Source organism: Seriola dumerili, unplaced genomic scaffold (genome assembly GCF_002260705.1).
Source record: "Seriola dumerili isolate Sdu_G_001 unplaced genomic scaffold, Sdu_1.0 BDQW01000551.1, whole genome shotgun sequence".
NCBI classification, from domain to species: Eukaryota; Metazoa; Chordata; class Actinopteri; order Carangiformes; family Carangidae; genus Seriola; species Seriola dumerili.
Genome location: NW_019174806.1, coordinates 379834 through 401652, shown reverse-complemented (window position 1 = coordinate 401652; position 21819 = coordinate 379834). Strand labels below are relative to the sequence as shown.

Genomic DNA, 21819 nt, shown 5'->3' with positions numbered 1-21819 from the left:
AATGACAAGTGAATACATACCAAATGGCTTTATTGTGTTTTCTATGTTCTGGACATATTTGTTGAGTCTGGGTGTGTGAAGGAGAGAACTTCAAAGGAGACAAGGCACCAGAGAAAGACAGAAAAATAAAAGTTGGGGCAGAAAATAGGGATGAATGGTAACATACAGGGCAGGGAAAAGAGGAAAGCAAATAAAAGAAGTGAGGAGGGAAAACCAGTGATGTCTTCAGGGGTTGGCTGCCATGACGTGTTGAATCCAGTAGAGGAACTCACACACTTTGACGTAGACGCCAGGGTAGTTAGGCTGGGCACATCCCATACCCCATGACACCAGGCCATGGACTTCTCCATGACACACCAGAGGGCTGCCAGAGTCGCCCTGATAAACACGGTGTAGGTAGACAGTGATTAATTCTCCTGCACATACAGAGCTTTGAGCCCAGTAAACCCTTGGAAACATTAACTATAAAACTCACATTGCACGCATCTCTGCCTCCATCCATGTATCCAGCACACATCATCCTGGGTGAGATCATGCCAGGATAGGCATTCGCACAGGCCTGTTCGTCAACTATGGGCACGTCCAAACACTGCAGGCGGTAGGGCAAGAACACTGCAACAGGCAGAACACAGACATATTTTACAAGATGAGGCTGAAAATATTCAACATTTTTTAATTTGTCAACAAATCCCATGAAATATATACTTTAGCTTTTTCTTACAACAAATAAGCACTGTAGTTTTTCACAAAAGTTACTTCAACAGTTGTTAATGATGTCTTTGTTTGGGACTTTTTTCAGCTGCAGATTGGGTGTAGGAGTGTGTACTTACAGCAGCAGGAAAGTGTATGCACAACTGACTCAAAATAAAACACACTGCCTGTGTTCAGTGTAATTATGTGCAGTGGTGTGGCTCAGTTCTGGGCTTTTGACAGTCTTTGGGAAACAACTGAGGTCTCCTGCAGAGCTTGATCTACACAGACATTGACAGTGCATATTACAAAGATCAATTAAATGCTGGTTTTGGTATTTTCATTAGATTTGTTGACAATAAGAAAAGTATTGAATACCACCTAATTTCTGTTTTAAAGCAGCTATGTGTAGAATTTGAAAATGTATAACTTTGGTGCCCACAAGTGGTATTGTTAAAAACGACACTGTGGCAGGCAGCAATACATGTTGCCATTCCCTCACAAATTGTCCAATACTCTACTTAAATAATAGTAATGCCATAAAGGAAAAATGCTCCATTGTAAGTCCTGCATTCAGAAACTTACTCAAGTAAAAGTAGCAGTTCTATCAGCTTAATGTATTTACAGGGGCTATTGTTAAGTTTTCTCTGCTACTGAACATGGTTTCTTACCTGTGATTGTGGCTTCACGAGAGCTTCAGCCATCATGGTCTTTATAATACAAGAGGCTATGATACACACTGTGAGCAGCACTATGTTTTCAGGGCAGATTGAAGTCTACAGTGACTCGCTATCAGAAAGTGACGAGACTAGCTGAGCCGTGCTGGTAAGCATGCTAACTTCAGAGGAAGAGAAGATGTGACAGAAACGAGAGTTAACACTGACGTTGCTTTCTACCACTGGAGAAAGGAAAGGAAATAAGTTTGATGCTGAACTCGTAACCTTTCTCCTAGATTGGTAAGTAAACAGGTGTTACTGTTGATGTTGGCTATGTAGCGATTGCAAAACTTACAACTCCTTACTTGCTCCTTTTGATAAAGCAACTATATGTAGAATTATCACGCTGTCAGACCACCTTTCAAATGACTGTGATGGCATAATAAGACGATCTGAGTGAAAACTAGTGCAGTCTATGTTACCTTCAACCCATTCATTCAGTCACCAGGTCAAATTTGCAGTCAGGGTATAATATATGTTGCATCATTATAGATTAGACCACCCAAAAGGAGAAATGAGTTTGCGAAATTAAGTCCACCTAGACAAACTACAATAGTCAAATTCTAGTTATACATTAATATATCAATATATTAATCCTATACTAAAATACATACAGTAATAATATTACAGGGGCAATTTTTCTGAATTATAAGTATGGTTAATTTCAATACCTAAAGCATATTGTGAGCCGTATTCATATGCATTTTCGCTGTAGCTGTTGTGTAATTAAAATCACTAAATCAATATTAAAAACCCACCTTCATCACCCATGGCAGTGTTTCCCCAGCCAGACACAGAACAGGGGAGCCCCGCAACTGGGCACACTGTGGGCAATTGGACGGGTGCGACCGCCTCAGTCACCTCCACAGGGTGGTAGAGCTTGATCAGCATGATGTCATAATCCAGAGTCTGGTAGTCATAACTGTATAAAATATACATATTATAATTTAAAAATGTATTAAAATATCATTCAATCGTGCAAATGGAAAAAGATTCTCAGACAGGGTGGTTCATTTTTTCACTCACCTAGGGTGCCAGATGATGGTGTCGGTCTTCATGAGCTGCTCAGTACCCTCAAACACTCGCACATCGTGTTCTCCCAGCATGATCTGCATAGCATAGGGACTAAGACAAGAGGTGAAATATACCAGAAAAAAGGTAGCAGAAACATCTCTCAGTATTATACTTGTTCATTATAATTCTACATCAGTTTAAATCTTCCTCTTTCTCTATTTTGCAAATATGGATTTAGATTTAACAGACGTACTTCAAATTGAAAAGCACTTGTCTTCCAACTATGGGTGTTTTTGTTTTTATCTCAAAGGGAATAAAATGCACAAAAATCAAGCAAAACAAGTGGTAAAAAACTAAAAGAGCAAGAGAATATAATACATATAATAATATATAATTCTCCATCAATGTAGAGCTACTTACTTGTACCAACAGTGGGCAACAGAGAGCACCCACTGCCTGTTGATGAGCACCCCACCACAGAAGTGGTAGCCATAGTTGAGGGAGGCCATGTATGGACGAGAGTGAGGCTCACAGTCCCGCCCGCCAATGATCCGTCCATCCTCACGGGGAACTGCCACTGTCACACACACACACACACACACACACACACACACACACACACACACACACACACACACACACACAAGCATAGGAAGAGATAGAGAGCAACAGAAAGAGTCTTCATCCGCAACTTGCCATCATCTTTTTGAAATCTTGAGTAAGTATGTACACATATGTCAATTTGTATGTATCTTTGTCAATGTGGGTATTTCTGTGTGTTTACCAGCAGCTCCAACCATCAGCAGCAGAGCCAGCAGTCTCATTGTGTCTGGTGAATGATCAGAAGACACCTGGACACAACCCAGCTCATATTTATACCCCACCAGCCCCAATGCACTCAACCTGCCACCTGCTGACCCCATCTGTGTCCTCACACACTGTTCTTACCTCTTGGCACTAAGCATCAGCCCAAATCTATTATCTTATCATGCTCCTATTTTCTTGTTTGCCCACTTCTGCCCTGTTGTTGGCAAGCCACAATATACAAATAGTGAACAGTTATACAACCAACTTTTAGACATGAGACCATATGCAAAAAAAAAAAAAAGATAAGTGAATGTGCTGTTGTATGGCTCCACTTTGAAACGTCCTTGAATAAAAGCCAGTGAAGGTGAGAAACAACTCATCTGTGGTCTCAGAAGCACCAAAGTAAACTAACAACTGTGTGCTGTTGTTTCTTTTTCCACGACAGACAGCTGTCACAAGCCTTTGAGCCAATATGTGCAGTTGAGGCCAATCTGTTATTATAGCTACAAATCCAAATTTAAAAAAAGAGTAGACACATTTATTTAAGTGGTACATGCTGGAAATCTAAAAAATGATCCTATGTAAAACAACAGAGTGAACAAAAAACTCTTGAAGGCCACAAATACGTTAGACGTTGCTCATTTATGGGATGACCGTTGCATATGAAAAGATAAGACTATTTTTCAGGACAGAGATAAAAGCTGGAGGAGTGATTCAGAGATTCAGGTGGATGGGAGGAACTGGGTGGAGGAATGGAGGTGAGGAGAGGTGAAGGGAAGGAAGGTGGTGGGGGTGGTGGTGCATGGAAAGACACAGAGGGCTTAAGGTATAAAGGCAGTGAGTTACAGACCATTCACGTCCAGTCTGGTTGTAGAAAGGCTCGAGTCAGCCACATGATGATTGGCCTGATTGTTCTCGCACTCGTGGGCGCTGCAGGTAAAGCACATCTGGTGTATGGATGTACAAAGGTTTTAGAAAAAAAACAAAGTATTGTAACTCTGATAAATATGAAGCATTTTTATATTGTCTTAACACCACAGCTGCAGCCCCAGTGGATGACAGGATTGTAGGTGGCTACCGGTGTGAAGCCCACTCCAAACCCTGGCAGGTGTCTCTCAATATTGGCTACCATTTCTGTGGCGGCTCCCTCATCAACGACCAGTGGATCATCTCTGCTGCTCACTGCTGGCAAAAGTTTGTATTAAATTCAAATATTCAGATGCTTCTGTATGAACGTTTATGGCCAACATCATTACAATCATTTTCTTCTTTGCCTCTACTTCAGCCCCTTTGCTCAGATTGCAGTCTTGGGTGACAACCACATCTGGATGCACGAGGGCACAGAGCAGTATATGCCACTGGATGCCATCTACTGGCACCAGAGTTACGACTACCAGACCATGGACTATGACATCATGCTGATGCATTTGGCACACCCCGTCACCGTGAACCAATATGTCAAGCCTATCGCCCTGCCCACAGCCTGCCCCTCACCCGGGGACATGTGCACGGTGTCCGGATGGGGAAACATCTACTCCGATCAAGGTGAGCTGCACCTGATCTTGACTGTGAGAGTCATGAAAACCTTTCACTCATGATAACAGAATATTTATTCAGCTGTGATTCTGTTGTTTCCTGGTGTTTTGTTGTTGAGGAAGTTGTTGAGGAAACAAAATGTGACAATTGAAAAACATCAATTTCCTGAAACACAATGTTTTTGTGGATATGGACCAAACAAACAAAGACCTTCTCTATTACTGTCACAAAAAAAATCACACTTTTATGAACCATTTACCTTTAGGAGAAAGAGTGGTGGTGCAATTGCACTGTGGAAACACTGTATGATCACCATACAAGATGTGCTGAGATCTCAGTGGCTTAAGATTGTGTAAAAAGCCCCGAAATTTAAGTTTAGTGTAAAGCATGGATGCAAGACACAAACATTCATACAGTATTTTCAGTCTATTCTTTGAAGGGAAGCTTGACAGTTATATGTTTTTTTTTCTAATGTTGTGGAAAATGATCAGTCCATGTCATGATTTTCCAAACTGAAAGCCCCCTTCCTTATTAAACCTGAGTTTAATACCTGAGTGTCTGTACAAGCCTGATTTTGTGACATCACAACTACTTTGTAGCCACTCATTGGTTCAATTAGCAACTTATACAATGTGATTTGGACATTTGAAGCCTCAAGTGCAAATACACTGAGAAGTAGAAGTGGAAGTTTCAGTGAAGTAGAAGATAGTTCAACTTTTTAAATTAAAAATATTTGCATATTCATAGATTATGTATTTTTCTAGGAGGGAGAAGGGGCAAATGTAATTTTAAGACTTTTTAACCAGATTACTGAGCTGTTTCGTGTGGAAAAAAACATATTAAATGCAAATTGTAGTTCACAGCAAAGTATTTTTATTTGTCTTTGAAATGTCTGGAGGAGATTTTTAATTTTAATTTAAGCTCACATTTGTTTGATGAATGAATTTTCACACACCAACAGATTTCTAGGACCCTTTTAAAAACCAATATCGCATCTATTTAATTTGATAAACCTATTACGGTTGCCATACTGTAACCAAACAGCTTTCGTAGCCCGGCTCCTTAAAAGTTGACATTTTGAAGCTAGCCACAGGGATCGTATATTCTGTGGTGATGCTGCCCACCCAAAATTACTGATCCAACTATTTAGTTTTATTTTTCTTTCTCTCTCTTATCTGCAGTGTTCAATCCATTTTACCTCCAGTGTGTGGAAGTCCCCATTGTGTCTAAAAAGGACTGTGATGCCTCCTACCCTGGCATGATCACTGACCGCATGGTGTGCGCTGGATACGTGGAGGGAGGCAAGGATGCTTGTCAGGTATCTTCATACAATTACATAGCACATTAATTAAGGCTTGGCGTTCTGTGAACATATAGAGTAAAACTTTATGGAGTGTGATGCTGAGATGGTGGAAGGAGTAAACTCTCTTCTCTCCCCTGCTCAGGGTGACTCTGGTGGTCCTCTGGTGTGTAACGGGGAGCTGCAGGGTGTCGTCTCTTGGGGTCAGGGCTGCGCTCTGCCTAACTTCCCCGGCGTTTACACCAAGGTCTGCTCTCTGATGCCCTGGATCAACGACATTCTCTCCACCTACAGCTAGGCTGTGATCTCCTGTCACAGAACTACATGAAAGAGGGTGGAACCAGAGAGAGATCGAAATTGAAGGAGACAGAGACAGGATGTAGTGGTGGGTAGTGTCAGAGAGAAAAGCAGCAGGAGAGCGGTTGAGAGAGAGAAAATGAGATGTGTTTAGCAAGGGCACAGCCAATAAAATCTTCCACTTTGTGATGCATCAGTGTCTTTATGATTGTTGACAATACTGTTACTGCTCTTGGGCAACTGTGTTACTGTAAGACATTTCTGAGTACTCTATTTCAAATCAGTGGTGAGGGTTTCACCAAAGCAAATATAAACCAGAGTCAAACAATAACAGCTAACGTCAGCTCACTGTAAAAATTCACAGAACAGCATTAGCTTGTGAGCAAATCTAAAATATTGTGTGTGAATTATTTTTTCATGGGACCTACATCACTGCACAATCACTCTATAGAATTTCCATCAAAATAAGACACAAACTAACTTCTTTAATCTGTTAATGCGTGCACAACAGTGGTCTTTAGTATTCTAATGCTGCACAAAAAGTGTTGATAAGGTTTTGTCTCCCTTTTTGGTTTTGTTGGAGCACATGAACACTGCCCTCATTTTGATTTTCTGTCTCCCGAATGCTGAGTGTCTTAGACATGTGGAAAGAAAGGGCACAGACGTCGCAACTCCCCATTTATCAATGTCAGAGCACTGCAAGAGTTTGAAATGGAGTCATGCTTACACTGAAATTTGTTCAAATGTGTTCCATTCAGAATTGAGATGTTGGCCTCGAGTCCTTTAACAAAAAGAGAAACTCAAAGAGAAGAACCACAGTTTATTCTCTTCTTATGCAGAGAATGGTCTTTTTTTTTTTAACCATAATCTGTTTTATCCGTGTTTAGTGGTTCAGAAGTCATGTAGCTGAAGATGACACACACTCTCCTCCTTCAAACTCCTTTATACAATGTTTTTCAGAAAATCCATGTGATTTTTGACAATAGTTTTAGTCTATAACAATGAACATGCTTTAAAAGGCCAATGCTAATTTAAGTAGATTTCCTATGTGAACAAAAGTGAGTTCATGCCTGGAAGGTAGCATGCTAATTGCTAATTTTTGAATTTAGAGGATGCTGGTACATTGTTGGCTCATGGATCTTGCACACCAGTAAATGGTGCCCCCCCCCATGAAGGTTCAGTTCAATCGTGGACTCCCTAAATCCTGATTTGGTTTAGAGCAATATCCAATCTGAAACAGACACAATGTTTGATGTTTGAAGGGATTAATTCTGCGATGTTCCTGAAACCTCGGTGCTCAAGAATGAAAAACCGGGGAACTGATGCAATTCAAGCTTGAAGTCTGTCACATCTTTTGACGGATCACCTGACAGCGGCAATCAGAAGAAAAGAAAACATGCATTCTGGCTGTCAGACTGCTGTCACAATGTCACAGATATTATGATGCTCAAAAACACCGCAATTACTCTCAGTTTTCAACAAGAAAAGAAATGTCATGCTCACCACAACTGCCTTGTTTTCTTGTCCATGAAAGGTTAGTTGAAGCTGCTGGTTGAGGATCAGCCCTCAGCAGTCAGTTATGCTGAAATGATGGCACATATCTTGTTTGACACTTTTGCAGCAAGCAATAGACTGCCTGAAATCAATCGCCTGGCAGTTGCACCGAAATATCTCCCATCTGCTCTCCACAGTCAGAGAGGATTGCAAAGCACCTGCTGCTCTGTCCAAGAATACGGCCTCTCCCTCGTCATCATTATCCCTGTGACACAAGATACAGAAAGATGATGAAATGGAATATGACAGCAAGACAGATTAGAAAATGAACGACAAAATGTAAAATTTAAAGTCCCCTTTAAAGATTATTTTGCATATGCATTTATAATTAATTTATTCATAATTCAAATGAAGGGGAATGAAATTGAATTATTAATTGGGAACAACCACAGCAGACATCCATCTTCTAATGAGTTATGAGACTTCGAGTGCTATATAATGTAGAGGTATACCTGCAGAAAGTCCACAGGAGCCTCAGGCTACATGACAAATCCATTTAAATGCTGGTAAAGAAGGTTAAAATCTTAATTTGAATGAAACAGAGAAATAACTCATCAAATGCTGCAGTAGACAGGGCATTAATAGAATCTAAACATATTATAGGAGGCACGGTTGCTTTGAAAATGTTGCAGCAATGGGGGCAGCATTTTCCACAAACATCAAACGCGGGATCTTAAAAAGATCAAACAAGGATTCAAATTTAATTATCATTTCTTAAATAAAATGTGAGCCAGGTTTACAAAATCAGCTGTGGATGCTAGGACTGGTCAGAGGCAAGAACAGTTACAGTGTTGTATGTTGTGGATATTAAAGTGTACTGATACTTTAGTTTGCAATAGTAAGTAGGCAGGGTTTGTTATTTTACCCTTTTATCCACTTTATTTATCTAATAACAAAAATAAAAAATGTAGAAAATTCTTTCTGGATTTAATTTTTAATTCTTGAATTGAATTGTGGAGTTATATAATAATTGTCAATAATGAATGAAAAAGACAAAGTGTTAGGACACTTAACAACACCAGGTAATGATGAGTAAATCCCCTATACATTAATAATTTTGCCAATATTAGAAAGTCTTTCATTGTTTCAAAGGAGTCGTCAGTATGTGTTTGAATTTTCTTTGGTGGGCCTGCGTAATAATTAATAATTAGATTTTATGAAGCTTATAATAAACAACCAAGTTTTATGAATAGTACTAATTATTGCACATAAAAATAGATTCAAAGAATCAGCTTAAAAATTGTTTATTTGTCATATCGTTCAGTACAAAAGATGGAACGTAAACAGCAAATGATGTTGAGTTGCTGGACTGAACTTGTTTGCTTGGATCACTTAGTAGCTGGCCATGGTGTTCTCCAGCCATTCGTTGAAGATGCAGACCTAAAAGTGAAAAAGACTAGAGTTAGATCAGCTAATCAGTGTGTGACTGCAGTTCAGACAGCCTGAGCAAAGATAAAGTGAACACAGTGTGTTGATTAAATATCTTTCTCCCTTGAATGTTACCTTGGCGTAAACACCAGGGTGGTTCTTCTCAGCACATCCGTAGCCCCAGGACACAACACCCTGCAGCTCACCGTTGCACACGACGGGGCCACCAGAGTCACCCTGAGAGGGGGATGGAGTGTAAAATTACTCAGAAAGATTCAATTAAACGCAACAAGTCATACCAAGCCTTTCATAAAGGAGTTGCTGTATTCCTGCTTGAATACTGAGGTACATACCTGGCAAGAGTCCTTGCCGCCCTCCAGGTATCCAGCGCAGAACATGGCCTGGGTGATCATGCCAGGGTATGAGTTCTTGCAGTCCTTCTCGGACAGGATGGGGAGGTCCAGGCACTGCAGCTTGTTCCTGTCAGCAGCTAAAAGTATGGGTGAAAAAGGTTTCAAATAACACAAATGAAAAAAAAACATGTAGCCCTAGCAGTTAAAATGCAGGTGTAACTTACAGGAGCTCATGGTGTTGCCCCAGCCAGAGACTGTGCACATGGTGCCAGCGGGGGCACAGCTGGTGGGCAGAGCCACAGGCTGCACATACTGGTTGAGGGTGGCGGGCTTGCTCAGTTTGATCAGCATGATGTCATTGTTGATGTTGTAGGAGCTGTAGTTGGGGTGGCGGATGACACGGGAGGAGCTGATGAACTGCTCGGTTCCCTCATTGACCTTGATGTTGTGCTCGCCCATACGCACCTCCACACGGCTAGAAAACAGAAACAGAATGACAGAAGATTAATCCTAAAGCCCATCATCAAATATTTATCTGTTTACCCCTAAGGAAGATAAATCAGACATTTAATCTTGGAAAACAAGAGGACTTTGCTTACGACTTGTAGCAGTGAGCAGCAGACACAACCCAGTTCTCGTTGACCAGGGAGCCTCCACAGAAGTGGTAGCCAGAGTTCAGAGACACCTGATGGGGCTGGGAGTAGGGTGTGCATTCATACCCTCCGACGATCTTGTCGTCCTCCGTGGCAACTGGAAACACGTTTGGCAACCAGTTAGTTGTTTACTTCGACTTTTTACCAGCAACAATGAAACGTCTTTGTATGCAAAATGTGATTTTTCCTTATTTTCAGCCAAAGCCCAAAGTTATTATGCATTGGGGTACTGAAACATAATTATGTTGCTGCCAAGACATGGATAAAGCTCTAGTCTGGGATAAAGACCAAGGTACTGTTAGCAGGAAGCAAGGCAATCTGCTCAGATTAAACTTCACACTTACAAGCAGCTCCGATGAGCAGAACGAAGACCAGAGACCTCATGGTTACTGTGTGATCCTGTCGATGAGAGACTTCACCTGGAGCCCTGGTTTATATCCACAGTCAGGAGAGCTGCCCTGCTGTCCAGCCATCCTCATTGGTCAGTGAGGAACCGGTCTCTGCAGCGGGATGTTGGGGCTGACTGATTCATTTCTAGAATTACACAAAACAAACATTTTTCACTGTAGGAGTAAGTACAGCTTTCTTATCAGTACATTTTGGAAAGTCATAAAGGAAAGTATGAATATCGGTCCTTCTGATCCTGTATTATTATGTTAGTTAACTTATCCATGTACATATTTATTACACCATAAATAAAAAAAAATCTTTCCATGATGTATGTCATCTGTATTAGTTTGAGTCTGTATGTAATCACTGTCTTTTTTAATACTATCATGAAAATATTAAATGTTCTAACTAGATAACTACAGCATCATAATGTGTTTCATTGTGGCCACATGAGACATGTTTCATTCAGTCAACACGCACAATGAAATTCGTTACTTTACAGATTACATCTCAGATAGATAGATTACATCTCCACATCAACAATGTTAAAGGGACTGATCATTTTAGTACATTGCAAGCAAACTCCTGGTTCATACTGAAGAAAAGGTGAATAGTGTTTATATGTGATGTTGAGCTGGGGCACTGTGCTTTTCTAATCCACTTCATTTATCTATAAACTATATTTAGTTTCTTATTAGTCTCTTGTTTTGGGAAAAAGTTTGAATCCACCACGTATTAGTTAAAAAGTTAGCTCGTGTTTCTCTGGTCAGATTTCACAGGTAAACAGGACACTTCTATAATTAGATGTGTATGAACACAGTGTCACAGCTGTGTGTTTCTCAGCACCTGTTACCTGAAAACTAAATTCAGATATGAGGGCCTGAGGCTGCCTTGAGAAACAAATCATTATCTTTGTAATATGTTTTACAAGGCACTTTCAACATCTAGAAAGCAATGGTGGAGAAAGTTATCGGATCCTTTCCTGAAGTAATAGTAGCGATGTCACACTTTGAAAATACTATGTTACAAGTAAAAGTCCTGCTTGAGTAGAAACACCAAAGTATTACCAGCAACATGTACTTCAGTTATTATCATTCATATTAACTCAGAGTGGCCCATTTCAGAGTTGAATTATAGAGCAGGACGATGTCCCAAAAGTGTTGTTGTGGGACAAGTTACAACATTATCATTCTTATTAGTACATGGTGACAGTCCCAGCGTAACTTTGCACAACTCCAACTAATGAGCAACAGAACTGAAAATTAAAGGCACAAAAAAAGTTCAGAAAACTTTCTATTCTCAGGGGATTTAACTCTTTCCACCTGTGTGGGTAAGTATAGCTTTTAATCTTTAATAATGTATCATGTTTTATAAGTTATTTTTGATGCATAATCATAACTGTCAAATAAATATAGTGAAGTAAAAATATAAAGTAATATAAATGTACTTAGCTACATTATAACAATTGGTAGAAAGCAGTTTATAACAAGAAAATGTAATTGTATCATAATTATAATAAAAAGAAACAGAAGTAGGTAAAATGCTACTGGGAGAAAAGAAATACACGGCAACAAGAACAAAATGAGTAAATGATTAGAGAACAGTGCAATGATACAAATATGTTTTGAGAAGTGACTTAAAAATGATATGGACTGTATATCAGCGTGATAATCCTCAGGCAAGAACATTCAGTATAACCATGACAATTTCAATACGGTCCTTACACTGTTTGGTGCTCGGGCCATAATGTTACTTTCTTCATATAATTCACATCTAAATGGAAAAATTCTACTTTTAACCACTACTAACTCATTTTTTTTTCCATTAGATTTTTTTTTTTTTTTTTTTTTTTTAAATCAGGGACAGTGTATAAAATTGAAATATCAATATTAAGAAATATTCATTTCAGGAAAATTGTTTTGTACCAGATTTAGCTACTTGCTAATTTCTAACCACAAATAAACTTATATGGCATTACCATTCAGCTGGGCTCAGAGTGAAAAAGTAATATTTTATATCTTTATATGCTGATACAAGCGGTGGTGATGTGATGGTTTATTTAAAAGTTTTTAAAACAGATACTTCTTGGAGGTCTGTGTCCTTAATATCAACTCGGAAGAAATGGATGAGTAAGAACCTAATCGCTTAATAACATATTTTAGATAAAATGGCCTGTGACCTTCTGAAGATCTCTATAGATTGTCTAAATAAGTAGCTTATGTTATGAAAATAATTTTAACAGAGAGAAAAAGAGTTCAAAGAATACACAGTACTTCATATGTATAACACTTTATTTTTGTACTTCTTCATCCCTAGCACAAAATATGCTATTTGAAGAATCAAAAATGTTGAGTTGTCCTCCTGATGTGGAGGTTCAACGGTGGTGTTAATTGCTGGCCATTGTGTTGTGCAGCCACTCAGTCTGGACACAGACCTGGAAATGGAAAGACATTAGTCAGTTTGTTGCATTAAACAGTCTAATATTTGCTATATGTTATATTTTCAATTGATGTTAAGAAATGTTACCTTGGAGTAGACACCAGGGTAGTTCTTCTCAGCACATCCATAGCCCCAGGACACAACACCCTGCAGCTCACCGTTGCACACAACAGGACCACCAGAGTCACCCTGAGGAGGAGAGAGAATTTCTGAAATTATAAACCTTCACATGGTCATGTTAATTAGACAGTAGTGACAAAATGTAGTCCACTCTGAAAATATAGTGATAGAATATAACAGAGATGCAAACCTGGCAGGAGTCCTTTCCTCCCTCCAGGTATCCAGCACAGAACATGGTGTTGTCAATCATGCCAGGGTAGGAATTGTTACAGTCCTCATAAGACAGGATGGGGATGTTCAGACACTGAAGCCTGTCACCGTCAGCAGCTGCAGCAAGAAAATGAAAGTAAAGTGTGATGTAGGGATGGATTGTTAGAGATTGCAGGCACATTCTTTTAAAAAGTACATTTAGACACAGTTTCAGAAATACTGGTAGATGTTACTCACTGGAGCTCATGGTGTTGCCCCAGCCAGAGACTGTGCACATGGTGCCAGCGGGGGCACAGCTGGTGGGCAGAGCCACAGGCTGCACATACTGGTTGAGGGTGGCGGGCTTGCTCAGCTTGATCAGCATGATGTCATTTTCAAGAGTGTAGCGGTTGTAGTAGGGGTTGCGGATCATACGGGAACCACTGATGAACTGCTCACTGCCCTCAGTGACTCCAATATGATGCTCTCCCATACGCACCTCAATACGACTGAAAGAGACAGCAGATGGGAGATTGATTGCTTGTTTTCCATGTTTGCATTTTTTCCCCCATCAGATGAATAAGTGAGGCCAAAATTTTCTAGAGTGGGCTTACGATTTGTAGCAGTGAGCAGCAGACACAACCCAGTTCTCGCTGACCAGGGAGCCTCCACAGAAGTGGTAGCCAGAGTTCAGAGACACCTGATAGCTCTGGGAATGAGGCGTGCACTCATACCCACCGACGATCTTGTCGTCCTCCGTGGCAACTGAAAGCAGATGCAAGACAGATAGAAATAGTTATTAGTTTGCTGCAGTGCTGTAAATATACAAATGTATATGAGACACGAAAGTCAATCTCCTTTACAAATACTGTACCACACTCACAGGCAGCTCCAATGAGCAGAACAAAAACCAGAGACCTCATGGCTGTAGTGTGATACTCTAAGTTCATCTGAATCCCTGTTTTATACCTAATCCGAGCTGCCTGATTGGTCCGATAATTGCCAAACAAAATAAAAACACAAAACTTGATAGTGAGGTACTGACCATCAGATATAGGCGGTTCATGCCAGGTGAATGACCCATAAGTCCAGGAGTCACAGGCTTGTGGTCCAATAATAATAATATGAATGGAACAGCTGGATTATTCACATCGTGCCTTTGCTTAAGGCCGAGTCATTGATCAGAAGAGTCAGCCAGCAATAAAAGATCTAATCTAGGAGTACAAGAAACTTCATTTACAACAAGCCTAACATAATAAGTGGCACGTAATGGGTAGTTCATCACACTGTTGTAATTGCTGTATGATATGACAATGTATTTGATTGCTACTGTACCAGACATTTAACTCACATGCAGCGATTGTGCAATTAAAAAAACAATTGAAACAGCATCATTTCATCTGTAAAAGTGAGGAAAGATCATATTAAAATCCAATCGTTAACTCACTGTATACAGTGGATTCTAAATAGCATTTGAATCTTCAGTCATGCAGCTGTTATCGTCACTAGTGTCCATGTGATTCATGCGTATTCATCATGTCAAACTGTGGAATCTTAATTGTAACATCTAAAAAAACAAAATCAAATATGCCTCAGGTTAACTCAAACATCACCAACAGCAGACCTGCAACAGTAGTTATAATTCTTCGTATTGATTATTATTTTTCAGTGTCAGTTGCAGTGAAACTCTGTTATAAAATGGCTGACTGCCAATGCTTTTTATTAGATTATACTTTTGAGGAGAACATGGAAGCGTCAAAAATGTCATTCATTTGACACTCAAACCCAATCCTGTATTTCACTGAGAAGTGCTCGTTTTTTTAAATATAGTAATTGTGTAATTGAGTGATTTAATGTCTTTGCGCTGTTCGTCTCTTGTCACTTCCCTGAGTCAACAGTTTTCAGGTGTTCTAATCTAAAGACACATGGGTTGGTTTTCCTGTGAAAGCCACATTCTGGCTGTGGCTGTGAACCAGGCCATCTGCAGAGCTGCAGCCATGTCTTCACAGCATAACTCCATCCATGTCAAGGTTAACCATTACAAATTACATCCTGTGCTAAATTCAGACTGTCCTGAAACAATCTTATATGGAATGTTTAGTTGTGAAAATAGTCACAGCATCAGAGTAAACTGGTTTATGCAGATACCAATAGAAATTGTAGTTTTTGTTCATCAGATAAGTTTGCTAATTTGAAGGGCATACAGCCAGTTATGTAATCAGAAGTCATCCATGTCATATGAATAATGATTTTTCATGTAAATCTAGAAATGTGCTACATTAAATTTAAAAACCATATTTGAATGCTTGTTTCTCCAGTACTCCTATTTTAAAATTGCATTCAAATTTCTTCCTAAAGGGTTTATAAATTATATAATTTAAGATACACGGCATATTAGTACACTCCACCCCACAACCAACAATGTATTTGCTTTGCCTGTAGCCAGAATTTTTTTTTCCAGGATCCTGATTGGTCAAAAATAACAGTGGGAGGAGTGTTCAGCAGGGAAAAGGGAGAGGTACCTCTGTATATAAACCAGGGCTCCAGGTGAAGTCTCTCATCTACAGGATCACACAGCAACCATGAGGTCTCTGGTTTTTGTTCTGCTCATCGGAGCTGCCTGTAAGCATATGTCTTTCTGCTTGTACTCATTGATTTTAATAAGTGAATTATAAAAACATTCACTTGGTTCCTGACTGTTCGGCCTCCTGTGTGTTTTCAGTTGCCACGGAGGACGACAAGATCGTCGGAGGGTATGAGTGCACACCCTACTCCCAGCCCCATCAGGTGTCTCTGAACTCTGGCTACCACTTCTGTGGAGGCTCCCTGGTCAACGAGAACTGGGTTGTGTCTGCTGCTCACTGCTACAAGTCGTATGTCACTCCTTAATATTACAAAGACAAAAGGTTTTTCAAGAATTAATGTGCTTTTAACTCGCATCATGAAATTCAGCTCCCAAACATCCTCTCGTTCTACTCCAGCCGTGTGGAGGTGCGTATGGGCGAGCACAACATCAAGGTCAATGAGGGAACCGAGCAGTTCATCAGCTCCTCCCGTGTCATCCGCCACCCCAACTACAGCTCCTACAACATCAACAATGACATCATGCTGATCAAACTGAGCAAGCCCGCCACCCTCAACCAGTATGTGCAGCCTGTGGCTCTGCCCACCAGCTGTGCCCCCGCTGGCACCATGTGCACAGTCTCTGGCTGGGGCAACACCATGAGCTCCTGTAAGTTACACCTGCATTTTAACTGCTAGGGCTACATGTTTTCTTTTCATTTGTGTTATTTAAAACCTTTTTCACCCATACTTTTAGCTGCTGACAGGAACAAGCTGCAGTGCCTGGACCTCCCCATCCTGTCCGATAAGGACTGTGATAACTCCTACCCTGGCATGATCACTGATGCCATGTTCTGCGCTGGATACCTGGAGGGAGGCAAGGACTCTTGCCAGGTATGTAACAAGAGGAATCTGCAGAGGTCCTTGTTCCTTGTTTTTTTTATTTATTTTATTTTATTTTTTTTAAATTGTTCTTATTCTCTCTCTCAGGGTGACTCTGGTGGCCCCGTCGTGTGCAACGGTGAGCTGCAGGGTGTTGTGTCCTGGGGCTATGGATGTGCTGAGAAGAACCACCCTGGTGTTTACACCAAGGTAAAACTATATTATTTACACTATACGTGATATGAATCTTTTGTTTCATATCGTTTGTTGCCGTCTGTCTTTGCTAACAAACCTTGTTTTGTCTCTTTTCACAGGTTTGCATCTTCAACGACTGGCTGGAGAGGACCATGGCTAGCTATTAAGTGTGATCCTGTGATCACCATCTCTGCTGCCTTTCTTCCATCATTCTAACTCCACTTTTGTTTTAGATTTTTGAATAATGTGCAGCCATTTTCCATCACAATCAATAAAGTCTTACAACTTGACTCTCAAATTTTGTTTCTCTTCACTTTATTGCCTGCGTTTTCCCACATCATGATAAACAATATTTAGAAATATGTAAAAGAAATACCACAGTATTACCAGCAAAATGTAATTCAATTATTAAAAGAAAGTGTGAAAGTACTTACTATGCAGAATGGCATGGTACATGGTGACCTCACGGTAGGCCCAGCATCGCTTTGCACATCTCCAACTAATGAACCACAAAACTGAAAATTGAAAAGACAAATAAAAGTGATTGGCAAGAGCTGTGACACTGTTTACACAAAAAAGTTAAGAAAACTTTTAAAGTGAAGGTGTGGACTGCCTGTCCACCTCAAGGTGCAACTGTCAGTCTTTACAGCTTGAGCTCTTGGTGTGGAGGTTAGTTTGCACACAGACTATTCTCAGTGGACTCATTTAATATATAATAATGCACCAGTTTATATTTATTTTTAATGTAAAATGATACCTATCAAATAAATGTAGTAAAGTAAAAAGTATAATATTTATATTTGAAATGTAGTGGGGTATAAATATAAAGTAATGTAAATGTACTTAGTTACACTACACCACCAGCAGATAGCACTTTGAAAAGGAAAATTTAATATCTTAAATGTATAGTAAAAAGGGACAAAAGTAGGTAAAAAAAAACAATAATGGAAGAGACTAATGACATCTATGCAAAAACAATACTAATATATTAATACGATAAATGTTATAGAAAAATTATTATAGAACAGCCTGATGATACATGTTTTGAGAAGTGACTAAAAATGATGCAGACCATATGTCAGCCTGATAACATATGGACTATAATTCAGAATAATATTACTTTTTGGTTGGATAGCAACAGGTAGGCCAGTGCTATAATCACGAATATCAGTGAGTGAGTGAGTGAGTGGGTGAGTGATCATAGTTGACTGATCATATTTCCACCATTGGTCAGCCGAATGCCACCTGACTGAGTTGGAGCTCCCCCATTGGTCGTTGCTCTTTCAAAATGAATTGGCACAAACACTTTCTATTAGGAGGGGCATTTACAGCCTGCAGTGTCGCCACCTTAGCACAAGTATTGTTCAATTTAAAGACTTTTTTTTTTTCCAAACAGTACTCGGTATACATCAGGTATATGACCTGGATTTCCCGGCTGCTCGGGAGCTGCAGGGAAACGGAGTAGTGCTTCCAATTCACTGAGCTTCACCTCCATTACGACAAATAAACTACTTTCATTACATGTATCATTATTACTAAAGGAGGAAGAGGAATACCAATACATTAGACACACAGAGCAGAGAGAGCAGGACAGTGGGAGAGAAAGAGAGAAACCATACTGCCTGCCAAGCAGATACTAGCAGATCTAGATAGCATGTAAGCAACTGAAAAAATCAGTAACCAGAAGAAATGAAGGGTTTGTGTTCAGTTTGCATTTTGGCCGTTTCTAAGTCATTTCTATTTTATCTTTAGTCAACAACATAAATAATAGAAATGTTTATTAAATGTTACTGTCCTTGAACATTGATAATTAAGGATCTAAAGATAAATATCTGAGTTTATGCTTTACTTATGGGTGTTCTGTCAATTTTAATGACACTAAAAACAGTAGTTCTCCAGTGTCCTGTTAGATTCAATATGAGGCATATGGTAAATTTGGAAAAACCATGGTCTCTGTACAATTTAATCACAGAAGATTATTTGTTAAACACATTTTCAATCACGACTGTAGTTATGAATACAATGAATGTACATGAGCTATACTACACTGTAAACTGCTTCAAAATCTAATTTTTAAATCGTCACTCAAGACTTGTGAGGCTAACACATAGGCCTACTCCTAAGTGGTAAAAGCAGGTCAAGTAAACGTTACTGTTAACCACATTTAAGTTACCTAAACGTTATGTTGACCTTAACTATCACGACGTCCTGATGGACATTTTATTAACTTTTATTAATGTACTGCATTGCACTAACGTGGTACATTAAAACGGCGTCACACCTTCCAGAAACACAAAACAAACGTCATTAGATTAACGTTGGCTAAATTGACCTTTTTATTGGGCTTGACTGAACACCCCCGCAGTCTATACTAAGATCAGGTTACCAGCCCAGCAGGGGCACGTACCGTTAGCATAGCAAATGCTAAGTTAACGCAAAGTTATCAGCAAACTCTGGCTCTGGCTAGATAGCTTCTAGTAAGGTGCATGCATAATTCCCCTTAACTGTGACATTAACGGGGATGCTAATTGTGGTTAGCGAAAAACAGGCTTAAAACAAAATGTACTTACCGGAAAAATTGAGCAACCGACTGAGAATGTCTTTCAGTACAACCAAACACTGAACAAGATATTTTAGGCAAACAAAACGTTACCACTAACTTTCATGAACTGAAAACATGTCATACCTCCAACACACAGCTCTGTGCTCTATGCTGATTGATAGGCAGGTCGCCTAGTGTGCTATGGTAGCCACACCCTAATACATACCCTGCTTTATATCTATTTTCCTCTGAATGGGACCATAATTTCATAAATGAACATAATGCTGTATTGAGGAAGAGTTTAAAGTAGTGACTGAGACCATAAACCCATTAGGAGAATGTTTACTGAGGTAATCAATATGTTATGGTCATTTCCCATAGACTTCTACACAATCAGACTTCTTCTGCAATCAGTGGAGTCGCCCACTGATGGTTATTAGAAAGAATACAGGTTTAAGGCACTTCTGCATTGGCTTCACTTTTCAGACCAGGAGTCTCCATTTTTATACAGTATGTCATAAATAGGTAGCCTAATGCAATAGCACGACAAACGGCAACAACTGAAAGATATAAATTAGAGATAAAGATCCTCCTTTAATACAAGCTTGTCTCAAATAAAGGTCTGTAACCTTTTGCAACTGAGGTAAATAAAGGCCCTGATCACTTTTTGAGGAAATACCTTACTTGAAAATTATTGTGGATCCCAGACTAAGGCTGTGCACTGTGCGAGAGACAGAAAGAATAAGAAAGATATTCTGCTGTTTCTAACTTTCTCTCTGAGCAATCATTTTACAAGCACATATAGCTGAGATCACAGCACAGCCTTTGTCTTTTCACACCTGACTGAGTTGGAGCTCCCCATTGGTCGTTGCTCTTTCAAATGAATTGGCACAAACACTTTCTATTAGGAGGGGCATTTACAGCCTGCAGTGTCGGCCACCTTAGCACAAGTGTTGTTCAATTTAAAAGACTTTTTTTTTTTCCAAACAGTACTCGGTATACATCAGGTATATGACCTGGATTTCCCGGCTGCTCGGGAGCTGCAGGGAAACGGAGTAGTGCTTCCAATTCACTGAGCTTCACCTCCATTACGACAAATAAACTACTTCATTACATGTATCATTATTACTAAAGGAGGAAGAGGAATACCAATACATTAGACACCACAGAGCAGAGAGAGCAGGACAGTGGGAGAGAAAGAGAGAAACCATACTGCCTGCCAAGCAGATACTAAGCAGATCTAGATAGCATGTAAGCAACTGAAAAATCAGTAACCAGAAAGAAATGAAGGGTTTTGTGTTCAGTTTGCATTTTGGCCGTTTCTAAGTCATTTCTATTTTATCTTTAGTCAACAACATAAATAATAGAAATGTTTATTAATGTTACTGTCCTTGAACATTGACAATTAAGGATCTAAAGATAAATATCTGAGTTTATGCTTTACTTATGGGTGTTCTGTCAATTTTAATGACATCTAAAACACTAGTTCACCAGTGTCCTGTTAGATTCAATATGAGGCATATTGGTAAATTTGGAAAAACCATGGTCTCTGTACAATTTAATCACAGTAGGATTATTTGTTAAACACATTTTCAATCACAATTACTGTAGTTATGAATAACACGAATGTACATGAGCTATACTACACTGTAAACTGCTTCAAAATCTAATTTTTAAATCGTCACTCAAGACTTGTGAGGCTAACACTTAGCCTACTACTAAGTGGTAACAGCAGGTCAAGTAAACGTTACTGTTAACACACATTTAAGTTACCTAAACGTTATGTTGACCTTAACTATACGACGTCCTGATGGACATTTTATTAACTTTTATTAATGTACTGCATTGCACTAACGTGGTACATTAAAACCGCGTCACACTACTTCCAGAAACACAAAACAAACGTCATTAGATTAACGTTGGCTAAATTGACCTTTTTATTGGGCTTGACTGAACACCCCCGCAGTCTATACTAAGATCAGGTTACCAGCCCCAGCAGGGGCACGTACCGTTAGCATAGCAAATGCTAAATTAACGCAAAGTTATCAGCAAACTCTGGCTCCTGGCTAAGATAGCTTCTAGAAGGTGTGTGCATAATTCCCCTTAACTGTGACATTAACGGGATGCTAATTGTGGTTAGCGAAAAACAGGCTTAACAAAATGTACTTACCGGAAAAATTGAGCAACCAACTGAGAATGTCTTTCAGTACAA

The 21819-nt window shown here is 39.6% G+C and overlaps 4 protein-coding genes across 4 annotated transcripts in view; 2 read left to right on the top strand and 2 right to left on the bottom strand.

The window, feature by feature from the left end:
* Window positions 1–13: 13 nt before the first annotated feature.
* On the bottom strand, window positions 14–10719 carry LOC111236065 (kallikrein-5-like). Its single transcript, XM_022764673.1, has 12 exons — window positions 10633–10719; window positions 10235–10385; window positions 9860–10110; window positions 9636–9772; window positions 9418–9519; window positions 9259–9294; window positions 3205–3343; window positions 2841–2997; window positions 2433–2531; window positions 2165–2328; window positions 476–612; window positions 14–378 (listed from the first exon to the last, which is right to left on the bottom strand). The coding sequence occupies exons 1-12, from the start codon at window positions 10670–10672 to the stop codon at window positions 226–228; spliced, it is 1566 nt and encodes a 521-aa protein (XP_022620394.1). The 5' UTR covers window positions 10673–10719; the 3' UTR covers window positions 14–225.
* LOC111236041 (anionic trypsin-1-like) lies at window positions 3968–6553 on the top strand. Its single transcript, XM_022764641.1, has 5 exons — window positions 3968–4163; window positions 4268–4421; window positions 4513–4772; window positions 5945–6081; window positions 6209–6553. The coding sequence occupies exons 1-5, from the start codon at window positions 3980–3982 to the stop codon at window positions 6359–6361; spliced, it is 888 nt and encodes a 295-aa protein (XP_022620362.1). The 5' UTR covers window positions 3968–3979; the 3' UTR covers window positions 6362–6553.
* A 2236-nt stretch (window positions 10720–12955) lies between the features above and the next one.
* Window positions 12956–14420, bottom strand: LOC111236042 (trypsin-1-like). Its single transcript, XM_022764642.1, has 6 exons — window positions 14310–14420; window positions 14041–14191; window positions 13685–13935; window positions 13428–13564; window positions 13205–13306; window positions 12956–13112 (listed from the first exon to the last, which is right to left on the bottom strand). The coding sequence occupies exons 1-6, from the start codon at window positions 14374–14376 to the stop codon at window positions 13065–13067; spliced, it is 756 nt and encodes a 251-aa protein (XP_022620363.1). The 5' UTR covers window positions 14377–14420; the 3' UTR covers window positions 12956–13064.
* Window positions 14421–15948: 1528 nt separating this feature from the next.
* LOC111236064 (polyserase-2-like) overlaps window positions 15949–21819 on the top strand; it is a 14415-nt gene continuing 8544 nt past the window's right edge. The window contains exons 1-6 of the mRNA XM_022764672.1: window positions 15949–16048; window positions 16149–16299; window positions 16408–16658; window positions 16746–16882; window positions 16979–17080; window positions 17185–17220. Of these exons, the coding sequence (XP_022620393.1) occupies window positions 16009–16048; window positions 16149–16299; window positions 16408–16658; window positions 16746–16882; window positions 16979–17080; window positions 17185–17220 (717 nt within the window). The 5' untranslated portion in view covers window positions 15949–16008. The remainder of the gene's footprint in view (window positions 16049–16148; window positions 16300–16407; window positions 16659–16745; window positions 16883–16978; window positions 17081–17184; window positions 17221–21819) is intronic.